General features: G+C 48.1%; 9 protein-coding genes across 9 annotated transcripts; 3 read left to right on the forward strand and 6 right to left on the reverse strand.

Moving 5' to 3' along the window:
* Positions 1-338: 338 nt before the first annotated feature.
* Positions 339-1,186, reverse strand: BO97DRAFT_481811 (uncharacterized protein; the record flags this gene model as incomplete). Its single annotated transcript, XM_025700838.1, has 3 exons — positions 339-444; positions 504-820; positions 937-1,186. 3 exons carry the CDS (start codon positions 1,184-1,186, stop codon positions 358-360), a joined length of 654 nt encoding a protein of 217 aa, XP_025545758.1. The 3' UTR covers positions 339-357.
* Positions 1,187-1,582: 396 nt separating this feature from the next.
* BO97DRAFT_401671 (uncharacterized protein) lies at positions 1,583-2,494 on the forward strand (the record flags this gene model as incomplete). Its single annotated transcript, XM_025694348.1, has 3 exons — positions 1,583-1,784; positions 1,836-1,981; positions 2,042-2,494. 3 exons carry the CDS (start codon positions 1,583-1,585, stop codon positions 2,381-2,383), a joined length of 690 nt encoding a protein of 229 aa, XP_025545759.1. The 3' UTR covers positions 2,384-2,494.
* Positions 2,495-11,977: 9,483 nt separating this feature from the next.
* On the reverse strand, positions 11,978-12,751 carry BO97DRAFT_23118 (uncharacterized protein). The gene is made up of 2 exons (XM_025690728.1): positions 12,235-12,751; positions 11,978-12,166 (listed from the first exon to the last, which is right to left on the reverse strand). Exons 1-2 carry the CDS (start codon positions 12,626-12,628, stop codon positions 12,060-12,062), a joined length of 501 nt encoding a protein of 166 aa, XP_025545760.1. The 5' UTR covers positions 12,629-12,751; the 3' UTR covers positions 11,978-12,059.
* A 562-nt stretch (positions 12,752-13,313) lies between these two features.
* Positions 13,314-14,343, forward strand: BO97DRAFT_409541 (uncharacterized protein). The gene has a single exon (XM_025696088.1). It carries the CDS (start codon positions 13,413-13,415, stop codon positions 14,160-14,162), a length of 750 nt encoding a protein of 249 aa, XP_025545761.1. The 5' UTR covers positions 13,314-13,412; the 3' UTR covers positions 14,163-14,343.
* Positions 14,344-15,940: 1,597 nt separating this feature from the next.
* On the reverse strand, positions 15,941-18,624 carry BO97DRAFT_439041 (DUF3435 domain-containing protein; the record flags this gene model as incomplete). Its single annotated transcript, XM_025697946.1, has 7 exons — positions 15,941-16,830; positions 16,871-17,092; positions 17,165-17,556; positions 17,633-17,952; positions 18,002-18,029; positions 18,071-18,250; positions 18,314-18,624. The coding sequence occupies 7 exons, from the start codon at positions 18,622-18,624 to the stop codon at positions 15,941-15,943; spliced, it is 2,343 nt and encodes a 780-aa protein (XP_025545762.1).
* A 669-nt stretch (positions 18,625-19,293) lies between these two features.
* Positions 19,294-20,607, reverse strand: BO97DRAFT_439042 (FAD-dependent oxidoreductase; the record flags this gene model as incomplete). Its single annotated transcript, XM_025697947.1, has 3 exons — positions 19,294-19,479; positions 19,516-20,146; positions 20,177-20,607. The coding sequence occupies 3 exons, from the start codon at positions 20,605-20,607 to the stop codon at positions 19,294-19,296; spliced, it is 1,248 nt and encodes a 415-aa protein (XP_025545763.1).
* Positions 20,608-21,040: 433 nt separating this feature from the next.
* Positions 21,041-23,223, reverse strand: BO97DRAFT_409544 (pyridoxal phosphate-dependent decarboxylase family protein). Its single transcript, XM_025696089.1, has one exon. The coding sequence runs from the start codon at positions 23,053-23,055 to the stop codon at positions 21,511-21,513; it is 1,545 nt and encodes a 514-aa protein (XP_025545764.1). The 5' UTR covers positions 23,056-23,223; the 3' UTR covers positions 21,041-21,510.
* Positions 23,224-23,682: 459 nt separating this feature from the next.
* BO97DRAFT_474180 (MFS general substrate transporter) lies at positions 23,683-25,114 on the forward strand (the record flags this gene model as incomplete). Its single annotated transcript, XM_025700298.1, has 4 exons — positions 23,683-23,710; positions 23,744-24,175; positions 24,287-24,435; positions 24,501-25,114. The coding sequence occupies 4 exons, from the start codon at positions 23,683-23,685 to the stop codon at positions 25,014-25,016; spliced, it is 1,125 nt and encodes a 374-aa protein (XP_025545765.1). The 3' UTR covers positions 25,017-25,114.
* A 1,523-nt stretch (positions 25,115-26,637) lies between these two features.
* On the reverse strand, positions 26,638-27,741 carry BO97DRAFT_448963 (uncharacterized protein). Its single transcript, XM_025698851.1, has 2 exons — positions 27,631-27,741; positions 26,638-27,593 (listed from the first exon to the last, which is right to left on the reverse strand). The coding sequence occupies exon 2, from the start codon at positions 27,325-27,327 to the stop codon at positions 26,656-26,658; it is 672 nt and encodes a 223-aa protein (XP_025545766.1). The 5' UTR covers positions 27,328-27,593; positions 27,631-27,741; the 3' UTR covers positions 26,638-26,655.
* Positions 27,742-27,743: the final 2 nt, after the last annotated feature.

Here is a 27,743-nt window from a genome sequence, read left to right on the forward strand (position 1 = left end):
TCCTGGAGGCTTCTGCCGCAACTCGCCCGGTGGAATCTGTGATCGTGCATGGCTGAAGCTGGTCTCCCAAATTGGTAGCTGCGCCCGCGCAGCATTCCGCCAGGTTTGGTCCCGACAGGTCGAACGGAAGCTCATTAGGCAGAGACAAAGCACCCTCTCGATGGCGTCCGAGGACCCTCAACACTATTCTCGACGTCGAGATTTGGCTCGCACAAATAGTAATAAAGAGTCGAGCAATTGTCGGGCACCCGTAGGAGCACAATCCCAAGCTCAGTAGTCAGATATGAGTATTCCAGATCTTCCTGAATCATCACATGGTATTCCTGAACGATCGCAGAGCCGGCAAGGCGAGCGGCGTTATACCTTAGTTTTTCCGGCCCGTCGGTAGGAACTGTTTCTGGTTCGACGATCTCGTGGTAAAAGTTCATCGGTCGGAGACCCGCCCTAAGATTCTCGTTAGACAATTTATGCGGCGGTTTGTACTCGACTGTAGTTAACAAAACCTCGTTGTCCTCATCAACACGGTGAATACAGAATTGGTCGGGACGCGCAGGTCGTTCCTTCGGATTTGCTTTGTCTGGCGGACTTTCGTCAAGAGCCCTGGCGTGGTTGTCGAACCACACCCCATTCCCTAGGCCGAATTCCTCTCGCGCACTCGGTATCTTGCACAGCGCTGAGATGATATCAGACACATGATTTTCCACAGCAAAACGCTCGTAAACTTCTAGGTCCTTTTCACTTGTGATAGGTCGGTCGGCAGAACGCTGTCCATACTCTTCTAGTACAATGCAGGGACTGAATAATCGCGGTGTTTCTCTACCTGAGGATGGAGATATTGATGAACCGAGTTGTAAACCCGCTGTTGCTCAAAGGCACAATCCGTCCAGGGTTCCAGTTGCAGAGGGCAGCATTTGCCGGTGAGGAATGGAATCTTACCAGTGGTAGACTGAGTGGGATCTCCGGCTTTCAGAGGCTTTGAAAGAAGATCATGACAGTGTTGAATAAATTCTTCGAAGGTAGTCTGGTGATTTCGTGTTTCTGCTTGCTCTCTCAGTATCTTCTCCTGCCTCCTTCCCTCCTCAGCTTTCTTTCTTTCTTCGTTAGCTCCCTTTCTTTCTTCATCAACTCTCTTTATTTCCTCCTCGGCCCTCAAAAACAAAGCCTTGTAGTCGACTGAATCTGACATGGCCGTAACTGGTGGTTGTTTAAAATGGGTGTCATTCTATCGATGAGTAAGGACTTGGGAACAATAACCGTTACCAATCCACCCCCTTGTCGAGTCCACCGGGACGGTATATCGGCTGAACTCTTGATCCGACAGTAGCACCAAGTTCGAGATCTAATCGGGAGCCCTCTTGGTTGGGTGGTTCGAAACGCGCTTTGAGAACTTGCTATGTAGCCCGCCCGTCAGGTGGTGTAGTAGGCTCTTTGCCAATAAGAACAATCCTTTCCTCAAATCCTAAGCGAATGTCCCATTCGTTGGTAGCCCCTCTGGAGGTTCTCTATCCACTTTATCTCAACAGAGTGCAAGCCCCACCACCGGCTGGTCCATCTGACATCCTACACTCCGTTAAATCCAAACATGGGCTTAGGTCCGTATCTTGCCCACAATGGTGTGGACTATGAATGTTTGATCTGTGAAAGGGCTTTCATTTCCGTTGAGTCGCTCTACGCCCATTGCAGGCAGACTTCACAGCATTTGTGGTGTGAAAAGTGCTGCCGAGTGTTTGTTTCGAATTCATCTAAACTTGCGCACCTACGAACATCAAGAAGACACCATGTCTGTTCAGTTTGTCCTCACTCGAAAGACTTCAAGTCTAACCAAGAACTCGAAGACCATCTCGTGGATATTCATCACGTTTGTCTCGATTGCAATCTTCATCATAAGTCCGCTTTAGAGCTTCAAGATCATGACGTCAGCCAGCATTATCTCTGTGTGATTTGTGATAACTATTTTGACAACGAGAATGATCTACAAATGGTAACCTAAGATAGCGTGAAGCTCTTCGCTCGGATAGTGCTAACAGCATGGTCTCTTCAGCACCAGCAAAGGCATCAAGCCCGAACCATGGAATGCTACGGCTGTTACCGAAGTTTCAAATCCTTTTCCGGAATGTTGATTCACTTGGAGGCTGGAAATTGCCTGTCAGGCGTTACTGAGGGAAAGATGGATAGCATTGCCCACGAATTTCACCGGAGCTGGAAATACATTGTTTCTGAGGATGGAGGTTGGCTTTACAAATGTCCAAGCTGTGAAAAGGAGTTCTCAAAATTGTCTGCGCTGTTCCAACATGTTGAGGATATCCCGATGTGCTCCTTTCTCAGTCGTGGACACGGTTGTTTGGCTGAGCTAGAACGATTTGTGGCTCGTAGCTTAGAATAGGTAAAGGGATTTTCTTCTTTTTGAGCGCTAGCGATCACGCCAGCATGCATCTCAATTCAATGCACCCTCTTTGTCTGAAAGAATCATTGCTGCATTAGAATATTCAAGTATCACTACCCTCATCGGGCCACTGACTCTGCATAACTAGCATTAATCATAATCTATGGATGTATTGTCACCTTCCGGTGGTGCAGAGTCTTGACTTACAGCAACCCGGGCGCTCTTCCCGTCAATATAGCTCTTTTCCACTGTTCGTTTCGGCAGTTCATGATTTCTGATTGCGAGTACTTGCAAGGGCACTTAATTTTGGCACTACATAGAAGTAGATGCCCTTCTCAATCTTAGTCTCCCGAAATGACTCACACCTTTACCCGTTGAGGGTTTGTTTGCTAAACAATCAAACCGAATTACGTGACACTAGTAAGCTCAACAACCATCTGAGCACTCTCCACCATCGTAGATGGCAAGGAGACCATATTCATCGGCCACATGCCACCTTGCCAGTACCTGTATTACTTCCCATTCATCATCATCGTCTAGATCAGGCATAGGTAGTGGTTCGGCCTTGTTCCCTTTGGTCATCCAAGGTTCTAGAAGGGATATGTGGAAACATTATGTGAGCGACTGTATTTCGACGGTAGGCATAAGCGAAACGCCTGCTTTCCAACCGTTTCAACAACTCGGAACGGGCCGATGAATTTGGGTACTAGTTTGCGAACTGTCCCTTTGAACTTCAAGTTCTTGGTGGATAGTTTAACTAGGTCACCTTCCTGAATGTGCGTGCCACTTCGTCTCTTCTTTCGAAGGATAGGGTACCGTGGCGGTTGTCATGGTAAATCGTTTGTTTTTCGGCGGCTTTTCGCCAATTCTGCTGTAGGTTTTTCGAAGACTATTGAGAATTTTCAGTCTTTCTGTAGTAGACGAATAAGGTAATCGTCACGGTGGTGCCATATCTCCCTATAAAGATCCAGCCCTGTATCAGTATGTCTAAGCATGGCTGCAATCTCCTCTGCTTTGTAAACACCCGACAAATGCTCTGTCCATACTGCGATCACTACGATATCCGTTCTCCCCTATCTTTCCAGTGTATTACGTCGCTGCATGGCCCGCTTGCAGGCGCCGAAGGATAGGTATCGCGTGGATTTTTTTTCCAAGACAGTTGATTATCAAACTCTTGCCATGATGGCAGGCCTTCATAGATCGTTCTCCGTGCACATAGTCTAGCATTCGATACTCAATGAATGTATACAGCTTAGAAAAGTGATAGATTTGTCGCGCAGCTCGTTCTTGGAGGCTGCGTTGCTGGAAACTTGGGGAATGAGGGACATTTGCCGCCTCGTGAGTGTGTCATTGCGTCATCGATCTGCGGTTGCTGACCGTGGAAATGGGGGATGGGTCTTCTCCAGCATGGCGCGGGCCGCAGCCGCCTCCAGAGGCAGAGCACAGATCCATGCGACCGTATAGTCATAATGCGTGAGGGGAGTCATCGTCGACGACACAGAAACAGAAGGAAAGTGGAGCTAATCTCAAGTCTCTCGTCTCCAGGTATTGATGATCCCATACGCAGAATGCTGGGGTAAGACTCAGCAGGATTGAGAAGGAGGGGTAATCAGTTTCCGCATCCTGCAAGGCTGATGTTTGCCTGGTTTGCAGGGAGTTCGGGAAAGCGCAGCTATTGATAAAATCGGTAAAGTGGTTTTACGGTATTGGTGCAGCTCTTACACTGTGTAATAACCGAAAATAATTATCTAGGCTTATTATGGACTAGTCCTCGGATGTGGCGCTCAGAAAGAGCCAGAGAGTTTGGAAAGGCAAAAGCCGAACTTGCAAGGCAATGTACAAGCTAAAGGCACTGTATGTACAGGACCGGTATCCGGAGCAACTGTACTACAGAGGTGCAAGGCACTGTATGTACAGGGTACAAGCAGACAGAAGCAGAGCACCAGAAGGGGACAAGCAGAAGCAGGAGGACTGGAATTGTTGGTTGAATTTGATATCAACCATCGCGAAGAATCGTGTTGTTGTGGCAGCTGTCACTGTGTGCCGAGCGGGAACTATTCCCGGCCCGATGGCAATCCCGCCCGCAGGGATTACCGAACCCCATCCCACAAACTCGCAAGAAACACCAAATATTTTCGGCCAATATGACTTTCGCCCCAAGATCGGAGCAACAAGGAAACGCCGCAGACGAGGCGCTGATGCAGAGGAGAACGAACCAATCACCAACCCCGAATTCGCGGTCTGCGGGGAAAATAATGGACGAGTGACAAACCAGGACGTCCGACAGTTTTTCACCAGCTTTAACGAGGCACTTAAGCACCAGACCGAGACAATCGAATCGGCGAGAGCTGAAGTCCAGGCACTAAAAGCAGAACAACAGCTCCTCCGTATTCAAAATGAGGAGCTGCGGGAAGAAATTCAAAGCCTCCGGGCCAGACTGGAGGCGCAACTGGCAAACACCCCCTTGAACAGGTCGTGGGCGGAAGTAGCCGCGGGCAACTCGCTGCCAAACCCCAAGAAGACAGTACCGCGCCCCAGAAAGGAGCCCAACTGTGTCCGAATCAGCACCGCACCGACCCTAGACCAGGATGTCGATAACGACCGATTCTCGAGAGCCCTGCCAACAGAGGCAGCAAACACCCACCCATATCCGTACTGCCCTCCTGAACGCAGAAACTACCAAAGACGTCCAAGTTGCTGAGGTTGGTACCACCAAAACAGGCTATGTTATCAGATTCCGGGATGCGCAGTCTGCAGAGACCGCACGGAACAACACTGAGTGGTTGGACGAGTTGGGGAACAATACCAAAGTAATCAAACCACGGTTTGGGATCGTGGTCCACCGGGTCCCGACCGAGGAATTCGACCTAGAGGGCGAAAAGAAACATGGGATAAGGAAGATAGCGACCGAGAACGACCTCGAAGAGAAGAAGTTCCAAATCGAGGACATTGCAGGGTTGAAGAAGAAAGACAGACCACTAGGCAAATCAGCATCCATGGGAATCTGGCTGGATACACCCGAGGCCGCCGAATGGATCATCAACAAGGAACTGCTGGTAGAACAGAGGTTCATCGGGAGTGTAGAAGCCTACCGGGTGGAAAAGAAGCGATGCCGGCGGTGCCAGCAATTCGGCCATTTAGCATGGTCGTGTAAGGAACAGATTAAATGCGGGCACTGCGCTGGTCAACACGACCAGCGATACTGCTTCCCAGGTATAAGACCACGATGCTCAGACTGCAACGGAGAACACCCGACAGGCGACCGGGACTGCCAGACATCCCTGTACCCCCGATCATCTCAATGACAGAAAACCTCCGCATCTTACAGCTGAACATCATGAAATCGAGGGCAGGAATGGAAGCCCTTATCAACGACCACCGAAGTCAGGATCTTGACGTGCTCCTGATTCAGGAACCACCAAAGACAGCATACCACACCCACGTTAACCACAGCGCATGGCGACTCTATCGACCCACGTACCCCGATGAGACCAGTCGGTCTCGCAGCCTTCTCTATATCAACCGAAGGATCTCTACATCATCACACCGCCAGGTCCAATGCGGCCACCCAGACGTGGTGGCGATCAAAATATGGACTCCTGAAATACAGTACTTGGTGTTCTCAATCTATATCCCACTCATCGAGATGCACGAAGCCTTCAAAGCTAGCAGCGCCTCTCAAGTCCTGACAAAAATTCAACAGACCATTCAACAAAATACAGAATCAGGCGATCGCACTACTAAACTAATTCTGGAGGGAGACTTTAATCGCCACCACCTAGCATGGAGCCAACGCGAAGTACACCATCGCTTTGCAGCGCACGCGGACGAACTAATTAACTTCTTCCACCACCTGGAGCTACAGTGGTGCCTGGGTCCTGGGGAAACAACATTTTGGTCCCTCAGTAAACCTGGCACAAATTCAGTACCCGACCTTACACTTACTAACGACATGACACGGCTGGTCAAGTGTTATTTGTACCATGAAAATTACGGATCAGACCACCGAGCAACATACTCTGAGTGGAGCCTTCACCCGGAGCAGACACAGAAGCTCAAACCAAAACGAGCATACAACCGTGCGGACTGGTCTCGAGTAGGGCAAAATATACTGACGGAGATAGACCAGTGCCCGTGGATCCAGACAAACAGAGACTTAGAACACGCGGTCGAAAAGCTGATTCAAACCACAACAGCGGCTTTAGAGCGACACGTACCAGTACAGGCGCCATGTCCGTATTCGAAACGCTGGTTTACTCCCGAACTTAAGATACAGCAAGTGGAAGCCAACCAAGCCCGAAGGAAGTGGCAAAGCGGATGTGCTACATTAGGAGCTGACCACCCAAACACACAAAGTCCATGTTTGAGACAATGCGTGCGAAAAGAAGGCAGTGGACACGAGCTGCGGAAAAGGCAAAGGCAAGCCACTGGAAAGAGTTCCTTGACAAAGCAGGGGAAGGCCAGCTGTGGAAAGCAGCCACCTACATGCACCCCCGGGACGCCTATATGAGCATTCCAGCTATCCAAGCAGGAGCTGAGGAGATAACTGACAACCAACGCAAGGCGGAGGCATTCCTGGAAACCTTCTTCCCAAAGATGGCTGAACCGGAAATCGAAGATGTCAATCCGGCCGAAGAACTGCCATGGGAGGCGATCACCGAGGAAGAGATCTACCGGTCTCTCCGGGTTGCAAAGGGGACTACAGCCCCGGGCAGAGACGGAATTCCCATGTTGGTCTGGAAGAATCTGTGGATATTCCTAAAGAGAATAATTACCACTATCTTTACAAGATCGGTGGATTTGGGATACTACCCGAAAGAATGGAAACAGGCGCGCATCGTCGTCCTCCGCAACCCCGGCAAGCCGGATTACTCATTGCCGGGGGCGTACCGCCCGATCTCCCTGCTCAACACACTAGGAAAGCTGCTAGAAGCCGTCATAGCCCGAAGACTCTCATACTGGGCAGAGAAATACAAGCTGCTCCCTGACACTCAATTTGGAGGCAGGCCGGGACGCAACACCGAGCAAGCCCTGCTGGTGCTCGCGAACGCGGTCGATCGAGCATGGGTGCGATCCAGAGTAGTAACGCTGATTGCATTTGACCTAAAGGGTGCCTTTAACGGGGTCAGCAAGACCACTCTCGTCGCGCGTCTGCGGGCGAAGGGGATACCGTCAACGGCTCGACAGTGGATCTCGAGCTTTATGGCAAGCCGGTCAGCCAGCATAACACTTGATGACTTCGAAACAGACAGCACCCCTCTGGAAAACGCAGGACTAGCTCAGGGATCCCCGCTCTCACCTATCCTATTGGGATTCTATAATTCAGACCTGGTCGATCAACCGGTCGACAGCAATGGCGGGGCATCGGCGTTTATTGATGATTACTTCCGGTGGCGGACCAGTGTCTCGGTGGAGGATAACATCAAGAAAATTCAGGAAGAGGATATTCCCCGGATCGAGCAGTGGGCACGGAGAACAGGCGCGTCATTCGCAGCGGAGAAAACTGAATTAATCCATCTGACACGGCGCAAATCAGCCCGTGGCAAGGGCGAGATAACTATGAAGGGTAGAGTAATCAAACCAGCGGACACCGGCAAACTCCTGGGGGTGGTTTTCGACACAGAGATGCGATGGAAGGACCACGTGCAACAGGCTGTCAAGCAATCGACCAAAAGGATTATTGCCCTGAGCGGACTCAGACATCTTCGACCGGAGCAAATGCGCCAGCTATACCAAGCTTGCGTGATACCGGCCGTAGACTACGCATCAACGGTCTGACACGATCCTCTTCGCAACAGAACACACTTGAGGCTTTTGGAAAGTGTCCAACGCACAGCTCTGATCCGGATCCTCTCGGCCTTCCGAACAGTCTCCACAGACGCCCTGGAGATCGAAGCTTACATACTGCCTACTCGCCTGCGACTGAAATTGCGAGGACAAACAACAGCAGCCCGGTTCAGCACCCTACCAGATAACCATCCAGTCAAAGGAATCATTAAGCGGGCAATGGAACGTAGTACCCACGTCGGTAGCATGGCACGTTTTCCACTAGCGGAGACAATGCGAACCATGGACTTGAAGCGCCTACAGGCCCTTGAGACCATTGACCCTAGGCCATTACCACCGTCGCGGGCGCAGTCGTTCGTCAACATCGAGATCGAACCAAACCGAGAGAGAGCGCAGGCCCAAGCCTTAGCGAAGCAGGCTTCAGGACGGGGTATAGCGGTCTTCTCGGATGCATCGGGAAAGGAAAACCAACTGGGTGCAGCCGCAGTAGCTCTTGACCGCAACCGGCAGGTCCTTAAATCTCGACAAGTCAGCATCGGCTCAATGGAACACTGGTCAGTCTATGCAGCCGAGCTTATGGCGATCTACTACGCTATTGGATTGGTATTTCGGCTAGCACAGAGAAACCAAAGGGACACGGGAACAGATCAAGAGCCGGCAACAATCCTCAGTGATAGCATGTCTGCCCTACAGGTAATCAGAAACTCGTGGAACAAATTAGGTCAGTGTATTATCCAGGCTATTCACCACGCGGCTGGTGAGCTGAAAGCCCGAGGAATTCCACTGCGACTGCAATGGGTACCGGGTCACTGCGGGGACCCCGGAAATGAAGCGGCCGACCGGCTGGCCAAAGAAGCAGCGGGCATAGAAAAGAAGCACCCCTTCAAACATCTCCTCTCAGGAGAGAAAGGATACATACGCAGAAAGATCTATCAAGAGTGGGAACAAGAATGGAGGACCTCAAAAAACGGAGGGCACCTGCGCCACATCGACCGAGGCCTGCCGTCCAGCAGGTCTCGCCGACTGTATGGCTCGCTTCCACGGAATCGAGCGTACCTGCTTATGCAACTTCGCACAGGCCATTCGTGGCTGGCAACGTATGCCAAACAACATGGGTTCCGGGCAGACGAGCGGTGCGAGTGTGGGGCCACAGAGACGGTGGTGCACGTACTTATCGACTGCCCACGGCTTAGCGCAATACGTCAAACACTGCGGCAGAAGATTGGAGGAGCCTTAAATAACATATCGGATATGCTAGGAGGAGCAGGTCAAGGTAGGGAAGGTAGGCTACAAGATGTCTTGCCAGACAGCAACGTCCTCGGGGCGGTGCTGGACTTTGCGGAGGCATCGCAGAGATTTCGAAGTCGCGCGCCACAAGGGCGGCAAAACACAACCCCAGGCACCGGCCCACACAGGCCTTGACGAGGCTCCAAGTTCGTCAGGAAAATAATAGTTCACGTTCAAAGATGTACATAGAGAGTATAGATAGTGGATCCTGCATGTCGCCTTAGGCGAGGGGTCAGCGTATGAATCATCATCATCATCATCATCATCACTGTACAAGCAAACGTACAGTATCCTGCACAAATGCCATGCCTAACCCAGACTCTTTGGAGGTCGTTCCCAACCCTATGCTGAGAGCAATAGCTTATGTATAGTTAGTACTATAGTTAATAAAAGTGTTCCAAGTCATGTAGATTACAATGTAATAGCGAGTAAGATTACAAGGATAAGTTACTATATGTGTAACAATCAAGTACAATTCTAGGAGCTTCGGCTATTCTATTAATCACGTCCTAAGCTTCTAGCCACTTTTCGACTTTCAACTGCCTGTATTTCTCTATTCCAGTATAGATCGTTAGAGGCTTTTATCCAAGGTCCTATACAGCTTGCAAGCAAAGAACCTCCTTCTACTGCAGTGATCCAAATTGGCCCATTAGCTATAGCCTACCATGAAGAAGACGATGCGGTCTGACGGCATGACTGACAGCTATGAAACTGAATTTAGGTAGATCCACGATGTTCATGGAAGTGAGGCGATAACGCACATTACTTTCGCAATGAAACAAGACCTACACTACCGGTCTCACGAGCCCTGGAACAACATTTTGGACGATGCCCCTATTTCAGCGCAACATGGACATGCTTTTTTTACCTATCGTGTTCCCCTCCAGAATACGTGCTTCAAAATACTCTTTTTTCCTAATGATCAGAAACAGGCCCATTGGTGTTTTCTCCCGTTCACAGCTTGGACATGAAGGCGGGTCGCAGGTCTATAATGATGAGCCTTCTACTATCAGATTGACACAAGTAAACCGAACGACAGAACCATGAACCAAGTCACCGAGCCAGACCTCGTAGTCAGGCCAAGTAAATTCCAGCAGTTTCCTGGAGGTAACGCCGCCGAGAAGTTTAAAATTGTTAAGGTGGAACCGACCGTACCCGGCGAGTCCGACTAGGGAATATTATCAGTCTGTAGATGATCGGACCCAGCAGGATCCCAACTAGCCTCTTCAATGTACGAAAACCAATTGGATTTTGATGAAAGAGAATTTCTGAGGTGGAGTAGTTTGTGTTCGACAGGTTAAATTCCAAGTTTCTATAATTCTTCCCAAGTTCGCCCTCGATGCGGCCAAGGAAACTCTCGATCGCGCTCAACTTTAAAGGAGAGAAAAAAAGTGTTTCCTCATACCAGTGACGAGAAGAGTAATTGCTAAGCGGGTTACCCATATCGGTACTGAAATTGCATCGGACAGCACGCGGGGTGCCGCGTTGTATACAGGAAAATTCTCGTTCTGAACCGCTATGCCAGAATAGTGAAGTTTACTGCTGATAAGACCTTGTCGTGAAGAAGCGCTGCAATCTAATTATTGCTGGCAAGAACCTCTTGAAAAATGAGCAGTACAACCTTTTGACACATCGTTTGAAGATATCTTGCTCTTTTGGTAGTGAGTGCTCACGTCTTTGAGAGCCATGGTGATATGCTTGTCGATAGTTGAGAATGGTTCAATGCGCAACAGCAGCAGTGGTAAGAGGTACAGGTTAAGATCACGATACATCACATTATCAACTGACAGCTTCCCGAGCCACAAAGCAGTACGTAAAACTTGAACAATTATTCGTGGTAAAAGTCAAATGGTTTTAATCAAGAACTGGCCAATCTTTAGCAAACAATCATCTGATGAAACTCAGTTGTAAGTCTATAGCGAACGTAATCATCGATGCGAGTAGATCCGTTCGAACAGACTTCCCCCGCCTCCATATCTTCCATGTCCCGAATCAATTTATCGATGTATTCACCTGCAGCACTAAGATGAAGAATGCGCCCAATGGCACGATGTAATTCCAACAGTTGAGGAGAAGGGGGCTCCACACTTCTGTCGGGCGTGATGAACAGTGGGCGGGTAACGGGAAGATTGTCGGGTCGGAACATGCGGTTTGTGTTTACATAATCGATCTTGTACGTATGGGGCTGATCAGGGACTGGCTCGAAAGCTATCTCAAAATTACCGAACAACTGATGAAGTTCTTGTGTCAAGGTAAGCGCATTCATCGGTCGGTCAATGTCAATCCCGCTGATGAGGTAGACAGCGCCGGGGTTAAACATCTTGAGGATCTTGTGGGCTATTTGTTTTCGCTCGGTCTAGAAGACTTGTTAGCAGAAGGCTATAGGCATTGGTAATGACGTACTAGTCTCGACTCCCCTGAAATGTCGCTATGAGACATAAGGGAATGGGGAATGATATGCGCCACTTCTAGAAAAGTTGTATTTCCAGTTTCCTCCAGCAGGGAATTCCCATCATCATCTCTGACGTTCAATCCGTCGATTCTGTATCGCGCTTCAGCCTCACGTATGTCGAATTTTCGGGTTACGACACATCGATGTCGGTCACGCGTAAGGCAACATTTTCGCAAATTGGAAACGCGCTGTGGAGTGCCGATAGCTGGATCGGTCAAATCGGGACGAGAAAGAAATGCCGGCGTAGGCTGAGGAGTCTTTGCGGCTAGTGATTTAACTGACAAGAGTTAGCGTCTCACGATTCAGGTACATATCAATGACCTACGTGGTAGAAAAAAATTATCCATCAGAAAACTAGAGAATTGAATCAAGCTTTGACTAAGTCCATGCTGTTCTTCGGAAGTCCATCCCTGAAAGCTGTGTAGGGTTGCTAAGGTCTCAATTAGAGTGGTTTCTGAGACTCCAAGTTGATTGTATTCAATAAAAGTGAAAAAAAGTTCCAGAAACTCATCTTCAGCGGAGACTCCTCCTTTCGTGAGGCGTAAAAGTGTTAGTGGTTTGTAACCCTTGTTAGATGCCTGCAAAGGCTCAAAATGCTCGACGAGGCTGCTGAAAAGGCTAGTGGCTTTATTGTGCTCTTCTGGCGACAAGCGTCGAGGTGGAGGAAAAATGACACCTTCCAAAGAGGTTCGATGGCGATGATGGGGTACAGCCATCATGTTATGAGATCACTGTAAGCTCGGTGTAGTTTCACGGTCCTTTCAAAAGATTTGGATCAATGTTATTCTGGATTCTGAGGCATGTAAGTGAATATCAGCTCTTATAGTCACTGCAAGGTGCTTATCTAGCCTAACATTTGATACCCACTGATTTCGGCTTTACTATCTTCCGACGCACAAAAACCCGTTGTCCGTCGACCCCGCCCCTTAACGTAATCCACAAGCGGGCTGGCCACCCAAGCAGGCTGGCCACCTGTATTATCCATAGAATAGAGCCATATTTTATATATCATTATCTCAGCAAATTGTACTTCTTATCTTGTATATTTATATATATAGTCTCTAGTACTTATACCTAGGCTCTAATATCAAGGAATCTTCTACATGGGCTATAAATTATCAGGTAATATAAAATACACTGTAGTCATCTGTATTTTTAGTGTCAATATAATAACAACTTCAATTTGTCTTCTTAGGCTTATAGAAGTAGACTTATATGAAATATAGATACTTATCTTAAGTATATTAAGATCTCAGATAACTAGGTAGCTTTGTTGTCGAGATATTAAGAGTTAAAAAGTAGCTATTTTATATGGAATACGGAGATGGCCAGCCCGCTTGGGTGGCCAGCCCGCTTGTGGATTACGTTACCCATCGTCACCCATCCTCACCCATCCTCACCCATCCTCACCCATCCTCACCCACATCATATCATCAGTCGTTATTACCATTTCCTCTCTCAGTTTGACCTAACACTCATTGATTCGCTATCATATATTCTAAAATGGAAACCACTACAGAAACCGTCCGTTCATTGAAGCGCAAGCGAAGCGAAAGGAAAAATCAAGAATTTTTTCTCGACGCATCCGTGCGTAAAATTGAAGACTATGCAGAGCGAATTGATCGAAAGGCTGCCCCCACAACTTCGGATAAGAACCGTTTGATTTCAGATGTGAAGTTGGTCAAAGGAGAAAGACTGTCCTTGAAGAAAAGAACGAAAGACAAACAGAGGCTCTACAGAGACTTTTTAGTTAAGTGCATCAGATGCACTGAACTCGGTCCTAACGTTATGGTTCTCTGTTCGCTCGCCCTAGGTTTGACTGGAATCTATGGTCTAAACCAACTAGGCATGGAAGGATTCTTTCAGAGGTTGGTTTCCAGGGGAAGCTGGGAATCGCCGGCAGTGACGGAAATAGCGAGATCTTACGATGTCCCTGATGCTACATTTCCTGGACTAGGCAGCGAGCCCCTGGCAGACCTGGATTTTGAATGCATGGGAGTGCGATATTCCGAAACCTTTCCCCTTGATTCTGCTATATCAAAGTTCTTACCGGTGGAGATATCACCAGCAGTGCTACCGATTGACCAGGTATCGGCGACATTCAACGTCAAGTTGGATATGCCCTTCCAACCCACCTCCAGTGCCTCTCTGACTTTGAGGTTCGAGATAGATAGGGAACTAGCTTGGCAAATTGTACCTTTCTACCAGCCAGACTCGGCGGTCATAGCCTCCGAAGGAGCGCAGACCCAATGAAAACCTCAACATAAGACCCAGCTACTGCAGCGGCAGTATCATCCATATTCAATTTGATGCTTCGTTGACGAGTTGCATCACGATAAATGATTTGCACGATGCCGTTGGAGGTGATTTGAACATCTGATTCCATCAAATGACGTCCAGGCCCGAGCTTTTCGACTTCACGGCTCAAATGGTCCTAAGAATATTGTCTAAGCATAGAAGAACTGAAGGATGAAGGGGGTTCGCACACTATCAGACATTGCACACTTAAGTTAGCAGGTATCGAACAAGTGATTTCATCTGGAGTTCTATTCTATTCCAATAAAATTCGTATATATCCCTGGCGATGAGATCAATTGATTAGGCCGTGCGAAAAGTCGTGTGAGCGCATTGTTGCCCAACCATGGGATAAAAGCCCGAAGTTCCCAAGCGCACGTGTTTTTTGTCACGTGTTTTTATCGACCGCGACTGGTAATGCCTCGGTCATCAATGACGTTGTTCCTTTGCGACCTCTAAGGTGGTGAGGATGGTTTTGGGGTTGGAGTATTCATCTTCAAGATCAAGGATCTGCTCTTTTGCCTCTTGTTGAATTCAGCTTCTTAAATCAACCAATCGAGGAAAGTGCTCTGCTTATGCTGCTTGTCGTTGTTTGGAAGTCGGATTTTTCCCATAGGAAAACTGCCATTTCATCTAAATATAATCCCGGCTTCTCTAGAAGATGATCACACAGAGCTCCTAGCATGTTTGTGGTGAATTCTTTCTTCCCCCAGCGTGATTTGGTGGTGCCCTAGGTGAACCAAAGGCTCGAAGATTGGAGCGGATATTATTCACTGCCTACTGTCTCAGCTGAGGGTTCGGTTGTAGCCTTGCAGGGTCCACGGTAGGCAGGGAAATTGTGTAATGATCTGTATCGGATGTATGGGGCCAGCTCTTGATATGTGATGTCAAGGAAGAAAAAAGCGACAGAACATCTGAGTTAACATGACTCTGTCTCTGTGGTTTCGAAAGTGGCACGAATAAAGATATGAGTCCTTGGTCACACGAATGCGCAAATGTGCCAACTCTGAAGACGTGTTCCGCACAAGGTGTGATGGGAAATCTAAGTCAAGGTGGCTTCTTGCGACACGTGATAGCTGTTCTCAAGGTCAACGAAAAATGTCATGCCGCCTTAAATGAATCAAAGTTACTCATTACCAGATGTGCCGATAGATGGTGATGAGGAGTCACTCTTCTGGATGGAAGACGGTGCGAGAGCTGAGCTTCAGGAGATAATTATCCGTGCCCGAGTTGCCGCTTTGCCTCTCACGTTATACCCATGTTTGCTTTGATTATGTGGCCTTGGCATCACCAGTCTTATCAGCAAAGTCGTGATGAAGATTTACGACTGGTGATGACATGAACTCAGGCAACAAACATTGGCTAAAGGTGAAATGATGGTGGATTGCCGAACAAATCCTCCATTGTTTCAGGTTCGATAAGCTTACTGACCGCGAGTTACCAGATTGGGAGTACCAGCTCATGTTGAACTGCTGGGCTTCAGGCATCACCGGATGACTTACAGTCGAATAGTGTACCGGGCGGCGCATATGTCTACTCTTTGATGTAGCACTGTACAAACAGGTACATCAATAACACGACGAGGCAACTATGCAACTTAGATAAGAGCAAACTAGACTACAAACAAGTGTATCAGATGTTGTGGGACCAGCCCTTCATAGGCAGTGTAAGGACAAAGAGAAGCAACGGGATTCTTGGAGTACAAATGGCGAGGCTGAAGGTGCATACCTAGAAATCTAAATTGGGCCAAGGGCAGACAACGGCCGACGTGATACAGTTCCATGCACTTCCTCAGCATGGTTCATCAAGGCAGATTTACTCTCTAAGTCTTCCCTGCATATGCCGCATTTGACCCGCATGTCTTTCGGATATGGTATGACGTGAATGTCAACAAAGTGACGACCGAGGGACCCAGGAGTCCGAAAGCTTTTGGCTCGCTGACGATCAGGCAAACGAGGATTCCCAAGGCAAAGAAAACAGATTGTCGGCCGCTGATGTCGAGCTTTAATGCAGACAGATGCAATTGCAAGAGAAAGTGTGGTCTTTCCTCCCTCAGAGGAACGGCATTCTTGCCTTTTCGGCGGGGGGGCAGAGGGTGGGTCGTCGGTGGCGCGACGTTTCTGGGTAGCTTTTGTTCGCCTTGTCGGAGAACCTTCTTCCACATCACAGAAAGTGATAACCGCGTTGATTGCAGCAATCCGACGTTGATACTCCTTCTCGACAGTGGAGCCTGGCATGGCCAAGATAGTGTCGATCAATATCATATGCTGCGGAGTCATAAATCCTGTCCGTTCTAGAGCACCCATAACCTCTTCATCTACCACTTTTCCAGCGAGTTGTCTCTCACTATCAATCCCTGGCTGCTCGTTCTTATATCGTACCAGATTCTCACGCACCAGGCGGTTACGTTGTCGTTGCCACTCATTCCGAGCCACACGCTGTGCCCGGGTATGTCTTTGGGTCGCGCGCATGTACTCTCTCTCCCGCCGCTCTACAACGTCGAGCGTCAGACGAGCGGGGCCTTGCAGTTCCTGTTTCAATTTCTTTTGTTGCAGGTAATCGCGAAGTTTTCGCTGGAAGTCCCCTTCCGCCATTTCGAAAGCCCGCTTCATCTTCTCTCGAACTTCTTTTCTTTTCAATGACTTTCTTCTGCAATTTGCTCACACTTGAAACCTTGTTGATAATGCTAGTGTCCTCTAATTTGTAAGGTTGACGGGGATCAATTGACCGGCTCATGGACGCTGCAAACCGCATCAGTTGTTTCTGGGCCGGCAGTCCCCGAACAATCGCCTGAGCGTCAACGTGGATGCCCATGCTATAGTGTTTGACGAAAGTGTTGATGCTAGCATACTGCAACATCACGTTTTGGAGCTCGTTGGTAACGTCCGCTGTTCGCCATAGATAACCACGTTAGTATGGACGCAGTCATTTCCTGCCCGGAGCAAAGTAAGAGAACTCACGGCTATCATTAAATGCTTTTGCTGCCCCATAGCGGAGACAGTACGGCTTTGTGACCTGCTCGAATCCCGTAATTTCCCCTCCTCGCTTCATTCGATATCGAAGTGCACCTTCCGCAAGTTGCTCCTCTAACGCGATTCGAAACCCATCCGACTCACGCAGGGCCTGACAGAATACAAACTGATCGAGAATTTCGTCTTTCAGTTTCAGTTCTTGTTCTCCCAGTCCATCCAAAACACCCAGGTTATATAAGTTTTCGGGGCGGTCGACCACTAGCCCGTCCTTGGAGAATTTCTTGAACGCCTTGATTCGAAACAGCATCCCCAGAAGAAACACGTGGGGGCTAAGCACTAATGTAGGGTCAAAGACGATCTCGGGAATGGGAAAAGTGTTCCTTTTTTAACATGCTCAGCTGTGGTCTGCCATGGCCTACCGCCTTCAACGCTTCGAATATAGATTGCAAAACTTACTGTTCCTTCTCATCCAAGAAAGTCTTGGTAAACTCTGGGGTCAAGTAAATGAATAACTGGGGACGCCCTCCGTCCGGATTACGGACGAGAGTGAGTATAAGGTTTCGATAGCGTAGATTCAGAAGAGCGCCTGGACGGCTACCGGTGATGGCGGCCAGCTGGCAAAAGAGGAGTTGTATCCGAAGCCATCCACACTGGAATGTCATCTCTGTCGTTGACAGAAGCACGCGAGCGAACTCCGCCACGTCTTCGATATACATGGGCGCTTTTGGTCGCCGCCCAGAAAGAAGGTTTTTCTCCTTGGCAACCATAGCCAAGACCTGTGACGATTAGCTAATGCCTCAGCTCCATCAAGGCATATATCCTTACATCCAGGATCTTGACAGTGGTGTCTTTGCTAAGACCCTGCCCACCTCCGCCTTGTAAACCAGATGCCACCACTTCCAGAAGGTCTCTAGCGAGGTTTTATATTTTATTCCTGGAGTCCGACGGCCCTTTTTGCTTCGTAGCCGACCGCATCGCCAGGAGAAAAAGGCCTTGAGGAATCGGATTGTCTCCTCGGAATCAGAGAGCCAGCCAAAAAGTTCGACAAGATCGTGTTTTCCTTCGTAGCAGAACCTGGCAAGACACAACCGTTAAAACCAGTTTTCGTGTTTAAGTTTAAACCTGACTACTTCTCACCGGTTCCAGTAATCCCGCGTATCGTCTAATCTAGACTGGGCATTCGGACTATAACGTTTTTGTCGGAGCTGCGAAACATCGAGAGACTCAGCCTTCTCAAGGTAGTGCAATGCAGTAAGCTCCCGTTCTTCTTCCTCCTCATCGTCTAGGATCGAATCATCATCAGAATCGTCAGAATCGTCACCGCTGCTGGCTGGCTCGGATGCACTCTCGGAGAGATTATCGGCTGCGCCGTCCGAGCAGACATCCGGAACGTTGCTACTCGTGCCGCTGTCATTACTGGACCCGATCGGCTGAGGTGAGTACCGCATGGCAGACGAAAAGAGCACACGGAAAGGAGTTGTTGAATGTAGAAAAGGTTGAGGATGATGGAAGTGGTTCTCCAGCTGTTATGAAATGGACAGTGAGAGATGGATCTGTGGGTGGTGTGGATGTGTCGCTCGAAAGCGAAGGGAGGTGACAAAGCAAGTTGTCAAAGCGTGTTCCGGCCCACCCAACCACCCAACCAAGAGGGCTTCTCGATCTCGGTTTCCCAGAATTGATTCGCACCTTAACCTATTGAAGCCTTGTTTGCCTAACAATCAAAATAAGTTACATGACACTAATAAGATATAAGGGACTGGGGAAAGGACGGCTACAACAAGTCTCAAAGAAGATCAGAATACAATAAAAGGAAAAAAGAGACCAAGATTAAAAAGAAAGAAGACAACGGGCATATAATAATACTACTTCACGATGAATAAATATAAACGAATAGCAGTAATAGTGGAACCCTGCATATAGCCTTATGCTAGAGATTAACTTATGAAACATTCATCATCGTCTGTGAGGTTGCGAACACAAGTTTTGAGTCTCATCAATTTCTGGGTTAAAGTGTAAACATTAGGCTCGAAGTTGCAAATAACACCGAAAGAAAATCCAGTCACTGGTTCTGATAAGGTCATAGGTTTGTCTTGTCCTAGAACTCAGGCCTTATAGCATTATAGCCTTGCTTTAACCTCTCTCGGTACTTCTTTTGCAGGATTCTCGGGCATAGCCATCGGTATCGCAGGTAGATTTTGCACAGCCTCTGCTACTAAATCCGCAACATCAGCTGCACAACCGAAAGCCAAGCTCCAGCCTGCACCACCTTGTCCATATGAATGCACAATTCGGCTTGGAATTGGCTTGAATATGTTTCCATTCCCCTTAGACTTTTTAACTCTGAGCTCTCGCTCGACGCGGACGTTTGTACCTCGGAAGGGGCGTAGCCCTTGCGCTAGAGGATAATCGGGATCTGTCTGCGCGTTCTTAAGTTGTGGAAAGAAGTCCTCACATCGTTGTCGCATACGTTTGACGATTGGAGTTTCAAGGGTATAATCAAGACACTGTTGGTGTGGTTCCGCGATACCACCAAGCAATAGAATGTTATCGTTTCGCGGGACGATAAACACAATTTCATCGGCACTATGAACCGCATCGGCGGTGATTGTCATTGCTTGATTTATCTTTGGGAAGTTGGTGTTATCGTTAATAACACGGATCAGAGCCCCGCGGATTGGATAACATGATTCGTCACCCGCCGTTGTAAAGCCTGCTAAGCCAGTAGCGTTGACAATTGCATCGGCCTTGAAGCGTGTGAGAAGTTCATCCTCCTGAACATAAAGTTCGCCGTGAATTTCTTCAGTGACGAAACGGGCACCTTTGGCTTGAACAAGCCCCATAAGCCATCCCATGGCACGATCCGTATCAATCATGGGTGCAAGATGCTCATACGCATCGACGACGCCATACTGGCGATTAATCCCCGGCACTCGGTGAAGGCGACGGTCACGCATAAATCCCCGTACTCCACTTTCTTAAATCTCTTTCATTTTCAAAAACTGTGCGAGATCGTCTTCGATGGCGCAAGGGAAGAAAAAGTGTGATGGCCTCATTTTCACTCCTGAGATCACAGCCATTTGGGAATCTGAAGCAATGGTGTCCCAGATCTTATACGATATCATGCACCATCTCTTCGAATTGGCAAGCGAGATAGCATCTGTGTGCTGACCACAGACAGCCGGAGGGTATTCCCATAGCTCTCCTGCAATCTGAGAAGTGAGACGATGTGCTTGTGTCCACGTTGCCCATTCTTTCGCAACTATCGTGACATGATATCCTCTATCAAGAAGAACCCATGCTGTTACAAGCCCGGTGACTCCACCACCAATGACCAGTACATTCGTAGAGAATTCGTTGGCTGCCTTGAGGGAAGCTGCGCCTAGTGATAGATTTTCACCAAATATGAGCGGGGAGATGCAATCGGAAGGCATTTTCACGCGATAGATTTGCCAGAGAACCACTGATTGAGATACTTATGTGTATGGTATCACACTATCTTTATACTCGGATTTGTGGCATTCAGCATTTCTTCTTCGTCTATAATTCGGAGTATAATCATTAAAATCGACCCTACTTTGTGTAATGCAAAGACTTTCTCTGAGCCAATACAAGTCGATTATCCCTCCGCATGGCTAAGAGGTTGTTGAACATAGGCTGTCTACAGTTGACGTGGTAAACTGCAATCTTTCCTGAAGTTGAATAGTCTCATCTGAGAATAGTAAAAAGAGGCGAGTAACGTCTATAAAAAACAGATAATATTCACATGCCCAGCATGGCCTCTCTCATTGCACGAGACAACTCCGCTCATTCGTTGACACATGCTACTTATGCTCTATCAAACTAGGGTATGTGTCTTTCATTCGAGGCTTTGACTCAAAAGTTTATAGTGAGGTTACATCGCACTGAGTACCCTGCTCAGCCTGCGATGGCGACATATGCGCCACGCAGTCTCCTGATCACTGGAATCCTCCAATAATCCAGATGAGAAGATTTCCTGGACTATTTCCTTGCGAACAGTTGGACCCGCTCCATATCCGCGGTAAATGTGCACTGCCTCTTTAGACGTTCTAGTTTCAGCTCGGTGCTATTAAGCGGCCAAAAAAAAGCACAGCACACAGAGATCCGGCAAGCGCGGGAGTGCGCAAGTGATACAAGAAAAAGCGGCCAATTATGACCTGTCCGAGCAGAATGAACAGGTGATCATCAAAAGCCCCCCTGACTGTTCGATGTTGTGAGAAAAGTCGTTGCAGTCAATAGCTTTACATCTCGGCAGTACTAGAAAACTGAACATATCATCAATAGGATGCATTCCTTGATCCTACCCGCAATCTGAATTAGATTCTGGGTTTCGCGAAAACAGACTTCAAAGTAGGTCTCAAGTACTCATCGCTATGGTTTTTCTTCCAATCGCTTACAATTTCTTCTAGCATCTTTGTTAGAATTCGCTCTTCCCGTCCGACGTCCGCTCTCCAATTCGATACAGCCATCCTCACCGCCGGCTTGTCCTCCCACATCCCTCCAGATAGATAAGCCTGATTTTTTGCATTAACCAGCCTCAACAGATTGCGATTCAAGCTCTCATCCCGCGCCCGGAACAGAATGAGCATGTATACCCGCTCTAAAATTTGTTCCTTCACCATATTTTTCCGTAGTGGGAGCAGCTCATAGTCAGGTGAATCGAGAAGAAAAGCAGCTATCGTCCGAGCCACGTGAACCTGCCGTGCAATCATATCTTCGTGACCAGAGCGGCCATATGCCTTCAATGTAGCATAGACTGGTAGAGCGCGGAGACGTCTCGAGTTTTGAACACCGACATTAAGTGGAGAGGGAATTGTCGAATCCAACTCTGTAGCGAAATAGGCAATCGGGGGGGTCTCGAAAACGGCTTTTATAACATTTGGATGGCGCGAGAAGAAGAAGCCGCAGTCGTACGGCACATTCAGTAGTTTATGGCCGTCACCTGTGATTGAATCGGCCATTTCAAGGCCAGCAGCCGCCCATCGGAGGTATGTGAACTCCGGGGTTGCAGGAAGAGCACGAGCAAATAGCCCGAAGGCGGCATCGACGTGTAGCCAGGCGTTATACTTGTCACACAGTGCCCTCAATTTCACCATTCCGTCTCCATCGGTACCAAATTGCCCTGTCATGACTTCTCCGCAGGAAACTGATATGATGCTAGCGATCTGTGGCGCCTGAAGCTCTTTTTCTAGAAGCTCAAAGTCAATTTCCCAGGGCTTGTCCGTAAATCCAACCTGCTTGATGGATTTGCATCCCATGCCAAGCAGTTTTGCGGCTTTAATGATAGATGGATGGTGCCTCGTGACTAGTAATTGAAAGCCTTTGATGCCAGCAAGGATACATGCATCAAAAAGCCCTATTTCTCCCTGATTCGCCGAGCCTCGCTTGGAAAGCACATACTCCCTGCCACATGCAATGCCCATGAGGTTACTCACAGATGACCCCGATGTGAAAGTCCCCTTCCACAAAGCCTCGAGGCTGATAAGCTCCTTGAGCATATTTATGGCCTTCATCTCAATGTCCGTGGCTAATGTCTCTTGAGGTAGGTGGACTTGGACGTTCTGGTCCAGAGCAGATACAAGGTTGTCCGCTAAGAGGGCAGCAGGAGTACAGCCTCCAGTGATAAAACCGTAGTAGCGGGGAGAGAGACTCGAGCAAGAGAGACCAGGCAAAATATCCTCGATAAGATGTCTTGCTGTGGCTTCTAGGCCATGGCCTGCGCAGGGCAATGTAGCAGGAAATGTTCCAATGGCATGTCTTAGAACTGCGAGGGAAGGTAAGACAGGGCCATCCTTTCGAGCTTCAATAGCTTCCACCAAGGCGTGCTGGAACTCAAGAAAGGCTTGCTTGTTGAATTCCATGATCAAGTGCTGAAAGTTAAGCGCAGATTAGGTTATGATATGAAGCTGGTTGATTGAAGAAATAGTTGTCTGATGATGTGTTCGGATGCTAGAGAAGATCCTGAAAAGTAAGAGACTGGAAGAATTTGGATATGGAGACTATTACTATATTGTAGAATGTGCTTCTGTGGTTACAATGTGTCAATACTTAATTCTCTTATACATTTTCTATAATTGTCTAATCACCGATGACTTACAGTTCACGCAGAGCAATGTGGCATGACGTGGCAGGTATTCCAAATAACCTCTCAGTCACATCCGTGCATAGCGGGGTTGGGATAGTGGCTGCATAAGCGTCACTTGGATTAGAAACAGAACGTGTCATGGCGGCAATCAAACAAATCCCGCAAAAGACAGGGTTAACCCAAATCCCACTTTTCTCTGTGTTATCTTTGCAGTTGATTTGGGTGTCATGTTGAGAATTAGACAAAACCATTTGATATTCTACAGCCGCAAGAACTGAGGTCCTTCCCTCTTCTTATCACATTTTTCTGGATTTCGAATCAAGTTGACAGGCTCAGAACCAAGCGCAGAGTTGGAAAGAGCTATCTTCGGCTCTTTAGACAGGGACGAACAACCTCCGCCACGATGAGATCTATATCCAGTGTTGAGCACGGTGCCTTACCTGTAACCCACGCTCTTTTCTCAGATGAACCGCCACCAAATGGCGGCCTTACAGCCTGGCTACAGGTTCTAGCTGGCCATCTCGTCGTCTTCAATGCCTGGGGCTATGCCAACAGTTTTGGGATATTTCAGAGTTACTATACTTCATCGCTAAATCTTCCCGCCTCTACCATTTCCTGGATCGGTAGCACTCAAGTCTTCCTGATTTTCCTGATCGGAGCGGTTTCGGGGCGCGCCTTCGACACTGGTTACTATCAACCTATTCTGTGGGCTGGATGCTCAATACAGTTGCTGGCCATGTTTACTACCAGTATCTGCACAAGCTACTGGCAGCTGTTTCTGGCGCAGGGTATCTGTCAAGGATTCGGCAACGGCCTTACTTTTTGCCCCACAATTGCATTGATTTCAACTTATTTCACGACTAAACGTACCATTGCTATATCGAGCGCTGCGAGTGGTGCAGCAACGGGAGGAATTATATTCCCTATAATTGCAGAGCAATTGCTACCTCGCCTTGGCTTTCCCTGAACAATACGCATTATGGGTTTCGTGGTGCTGCTGAATGTAGCGGTAGTACTGTCTATTGTTAAGGCGCGACACCTACCTCGCAGAAGTAGGCAGCTAATTGAGCTAGCAGCTTTTAAGGAGTTACCTTATTTACTCTTTACGATCAGCATGTTCTTTACTCTTTGGGCAACTTACTTTGCGTATTACTATGTATGTTTCTCTCATATTGCCATGCTTTATCATATAGCTGTTTCATGCTGATATAATGCTCTTAGGTACGTTCATATGCTCTCGATAAGCTGCATATATCAGAGGCTTCCTCGTACAATATTCTTCTTATTGTCAATGCTATTGGTATTCCCGGTCGCATTGTTCCAGCCTTACTCGCAGATCGCTGCTCTAGTGCGATAACAGTCCTTATTCCTATTATATTCTTTGCTGCTCTTTGTCTCTATATGTGGCTGCTCGTGCTTTCGTTTGCGCATGAAATAGTTTGGGTCATCTTCTTTGGATTCTTCGGCGCGGGTATTCAAGGCTTATTTCCGTCAACGTTGGCCAGTCTGACAAAAGACCTGACTAAAAGTGGTACCAGAATCGGCATGGTATTTACCATTATCAGTATACCGTGTCTCACGGGACCACCTTTAGCAGGTAAATTGATCCAAGTATGTAACGGTAGCTACTTAGGTGCGCAAGTCTGGGGGGGTTCTTGTCTGCTTTTAGGAGGCAGTCTCCTAGTCGCGGCTCGAATGGCAAGCCTGGGGTGGCAATGTCAACCTGCAGAGCAATAAGCATCAAGGGAATTCTATCTGATACTGCAGTACCTTTAAGGCAGAAAGAGTTGGAATCGGCTCATATATACATTGGAATAAGAGTCCAATATGGTGTGAAATCCAGATGGCCTACTCGCTTATGTGTCCGGCTCGTGTTCCATGCGCATTATTTCACTAGACCTTAACAACTCAAGTTAGAGGTATGCCACCTGGAGCAGCGATGCGAGCTGATGATACCTTGCCATGCTTTTACACTTGAATCGAAAATCTTGGTCGAACACTTATTGATACTCAGCACATTTTTTCAAGCTAAAAAGACAGACGTCAAGCATTAAGAATGGGACAAGTTCCTGAAGACTGCTATCTCTAGTTCGAAATTCTTGAATAGCCGGTAAGAGATGCCTGGCTTCCGTACGGGTCGGGTGAGTACGTTGGAGGATACGTTCGAGTCACGTTTTTGCGCGTGTTTAGGCCATTTAAGAACGGAGACGTATTTGCTTATAAAAAAACAGAAAATCAATCCGATTAGGATAAGAAAGCTCTTGAACTTAAAACTATCCTCCAGGTACAAATTCCAAGAATTAATGCTCGTATAGACTAATCACTCCATATATATTTTTCATTTTCACTACTGAACTTCCCTTGTACGTCTCAGTCAAATCTCGATAGCTAGTGGCTTTCTCTGTACGGAAAGTGTTTCGTTTGGGATATAACTTAGTAGTCATGGCCAAAATTTAGAGTAGGCTCGCCGGAACATACCGACCATGCTAATGTCTCGGCCTCATTATGATACTGTGGTGTGCTAGCTGGCAAAGCTCGAATTGCTCTGCTTGTGCTCCTCCATTTCTCTCTATGATGATGGGCTGCCAAAATTAATGCACGGCCTGGGTTTCGATGCACTGATTTCGTGACGGGACTAACTACCGTACCAGCTTTGCAGAAAGCCCAGGTGCAGATGAGACGGTGCACATGTCTGTCTATCTCTTAGCTAGACCTTACTTTTCGGTCGGCCCTCACGTGGCTATGTCCCTCATAAGACGAACTTTACAGGAGAATTTTTCTAAAAAGACGCTCCCATTTAATGTTTTCTGAGGGTAAACGTCTGCTGTGAATTCGTGCCTATGACAGTACCAATAGAAAGTTCTCCTTGGAGCGCACGACCTGAGATTTCTTGCACATGCCGAGACCATATATGAAAATTTGCTTATTATTCAATCCGCCGCAAGACGCTTTTTCCAACACAACCCAGGTCATGAATTTTCAGGTGTCATATGTAAGACTACATAATCTTCAACCAGTCTTACAGACTTCTGCTTTCTCTCGCAAGTGCCACACGTTCGTCGACGAATAACTCAATCTCCGCTCGAGTCAGCACCACACGGACACTGCGCGCAATGAAAGTTTATCCAAATTACAGCCTGAACCTGAATTTTTCTTCGGGAATACGTTATGTATGGCTTTGGGTTGCTAGCCGCTACTTGTTCGTCCCGTTACTGTATTCTAAAATGCCCTTTTCTGTAGTGATGTTGGGAGTGCTCGATCGTCGCGCTCTCAGACCAGAATCACGGTGGGTATGTGAGAGGTATGTCCAAGATTTTCGCATGGTCGGAGCTTCGCTGTAGTGGAGATTCCAGAGGGTCTTGACTTATGCATGCTGCTAAGTAACACACATGCGTTTGGTTCTTAGCTCAGCCCTGCCTCCATGCATACTATCCAAGCGTCGCTTTTTACTTGAGTTCGGCTTTGGTTGTAGCAGTTGAGGGGTCAAGTGGCACCGGTGGAAATCAATAATCAGTACTCGTTTTAGATTCTCATTCCACAAAATATTCTCAGGGCGAAGGTCGTCATGCATGACACCCAATGATAGAATACTCCTTTTCGACCGTGAGATGTGCCGCTGCATTTTGGTATCGATATCTTCGTGACGGAGACTCTTGCCCCCCCAGCTCATTAGTAGCATGTGGCGAATCTCACCTGCACCGTGGAGGAAGTATATTTTGGCCAAATCAATAAGTCCCAGAAACACCGGCACTGCAGAGCCTTGGATGCTCTGTAATATACAATAGACCTCTGCTTCCTGCGATACTTTATGCCCACCACTGTGTAGCCGTATGCAGCACAAGTGACTTTGAACAGCACGCCGTATGATCCACATTGGCTGACTGGAGTACACTACTCGTCCATGTTCTTGTCCAACTGTTGCTTGACCAAGGAGACTAATTCGGCGACTCGGATTGGGTGACGGTCGGTCTTCAGCGCAGCTCGATGGAGTCTCACATTCGGGTATTGTGGGTCTAAGACATCGCCGGGCTGCAAACCCAAAAGACATTGTTGCGTGCAGAACTCATGAGAGTGTGAGCGAGATTGACCGGCATAGTGTTGAGGGGGATTCTCTAGGTAGGTCGGCGTGGGGCGCGGTGCGGGCCGCGAGGACGCGATCTCACTATAGCCGCGCTTTCGTTGCGCAGCAGATGTTGAATCATCATCAGGCTCCGAAGAATCCTCTCGACGGCTGACCCCGGCAGGGGCACAGCGAGTGGAACGAGTGGACGGGCGGCGACCGAGGGAGGCAGGCGATTCGAAAGGAGATGATAGCTGGTATTCAGATGACGTCATCTCCGAGCTAGTACACCGGGCTGGTGTAATCGGATCCTGGAGGCTTCTGCCGCAACTCGCCCGGTGGAATCTGTGATCGTGCATGGCTGAAGCTGGTCTCCCAAATTGGTAGCTGCGCCCGCGCAGCAT

Source organism: Aspergillus homomorphus, assembly GCF_003184865.1.
Source record: "Aspergillus homomorphus CBS 101889 unplaced genomic scaffold BO97scaffold_104, whole genome shotgun sequence".
Taxonomy (NCBI): Eukaryota; Fungi; Ascomycota; class Eurotiomycetes; order Eurotiales; family Aspergillaceae; genus Aspergillus; species Aspergillus homomorphus.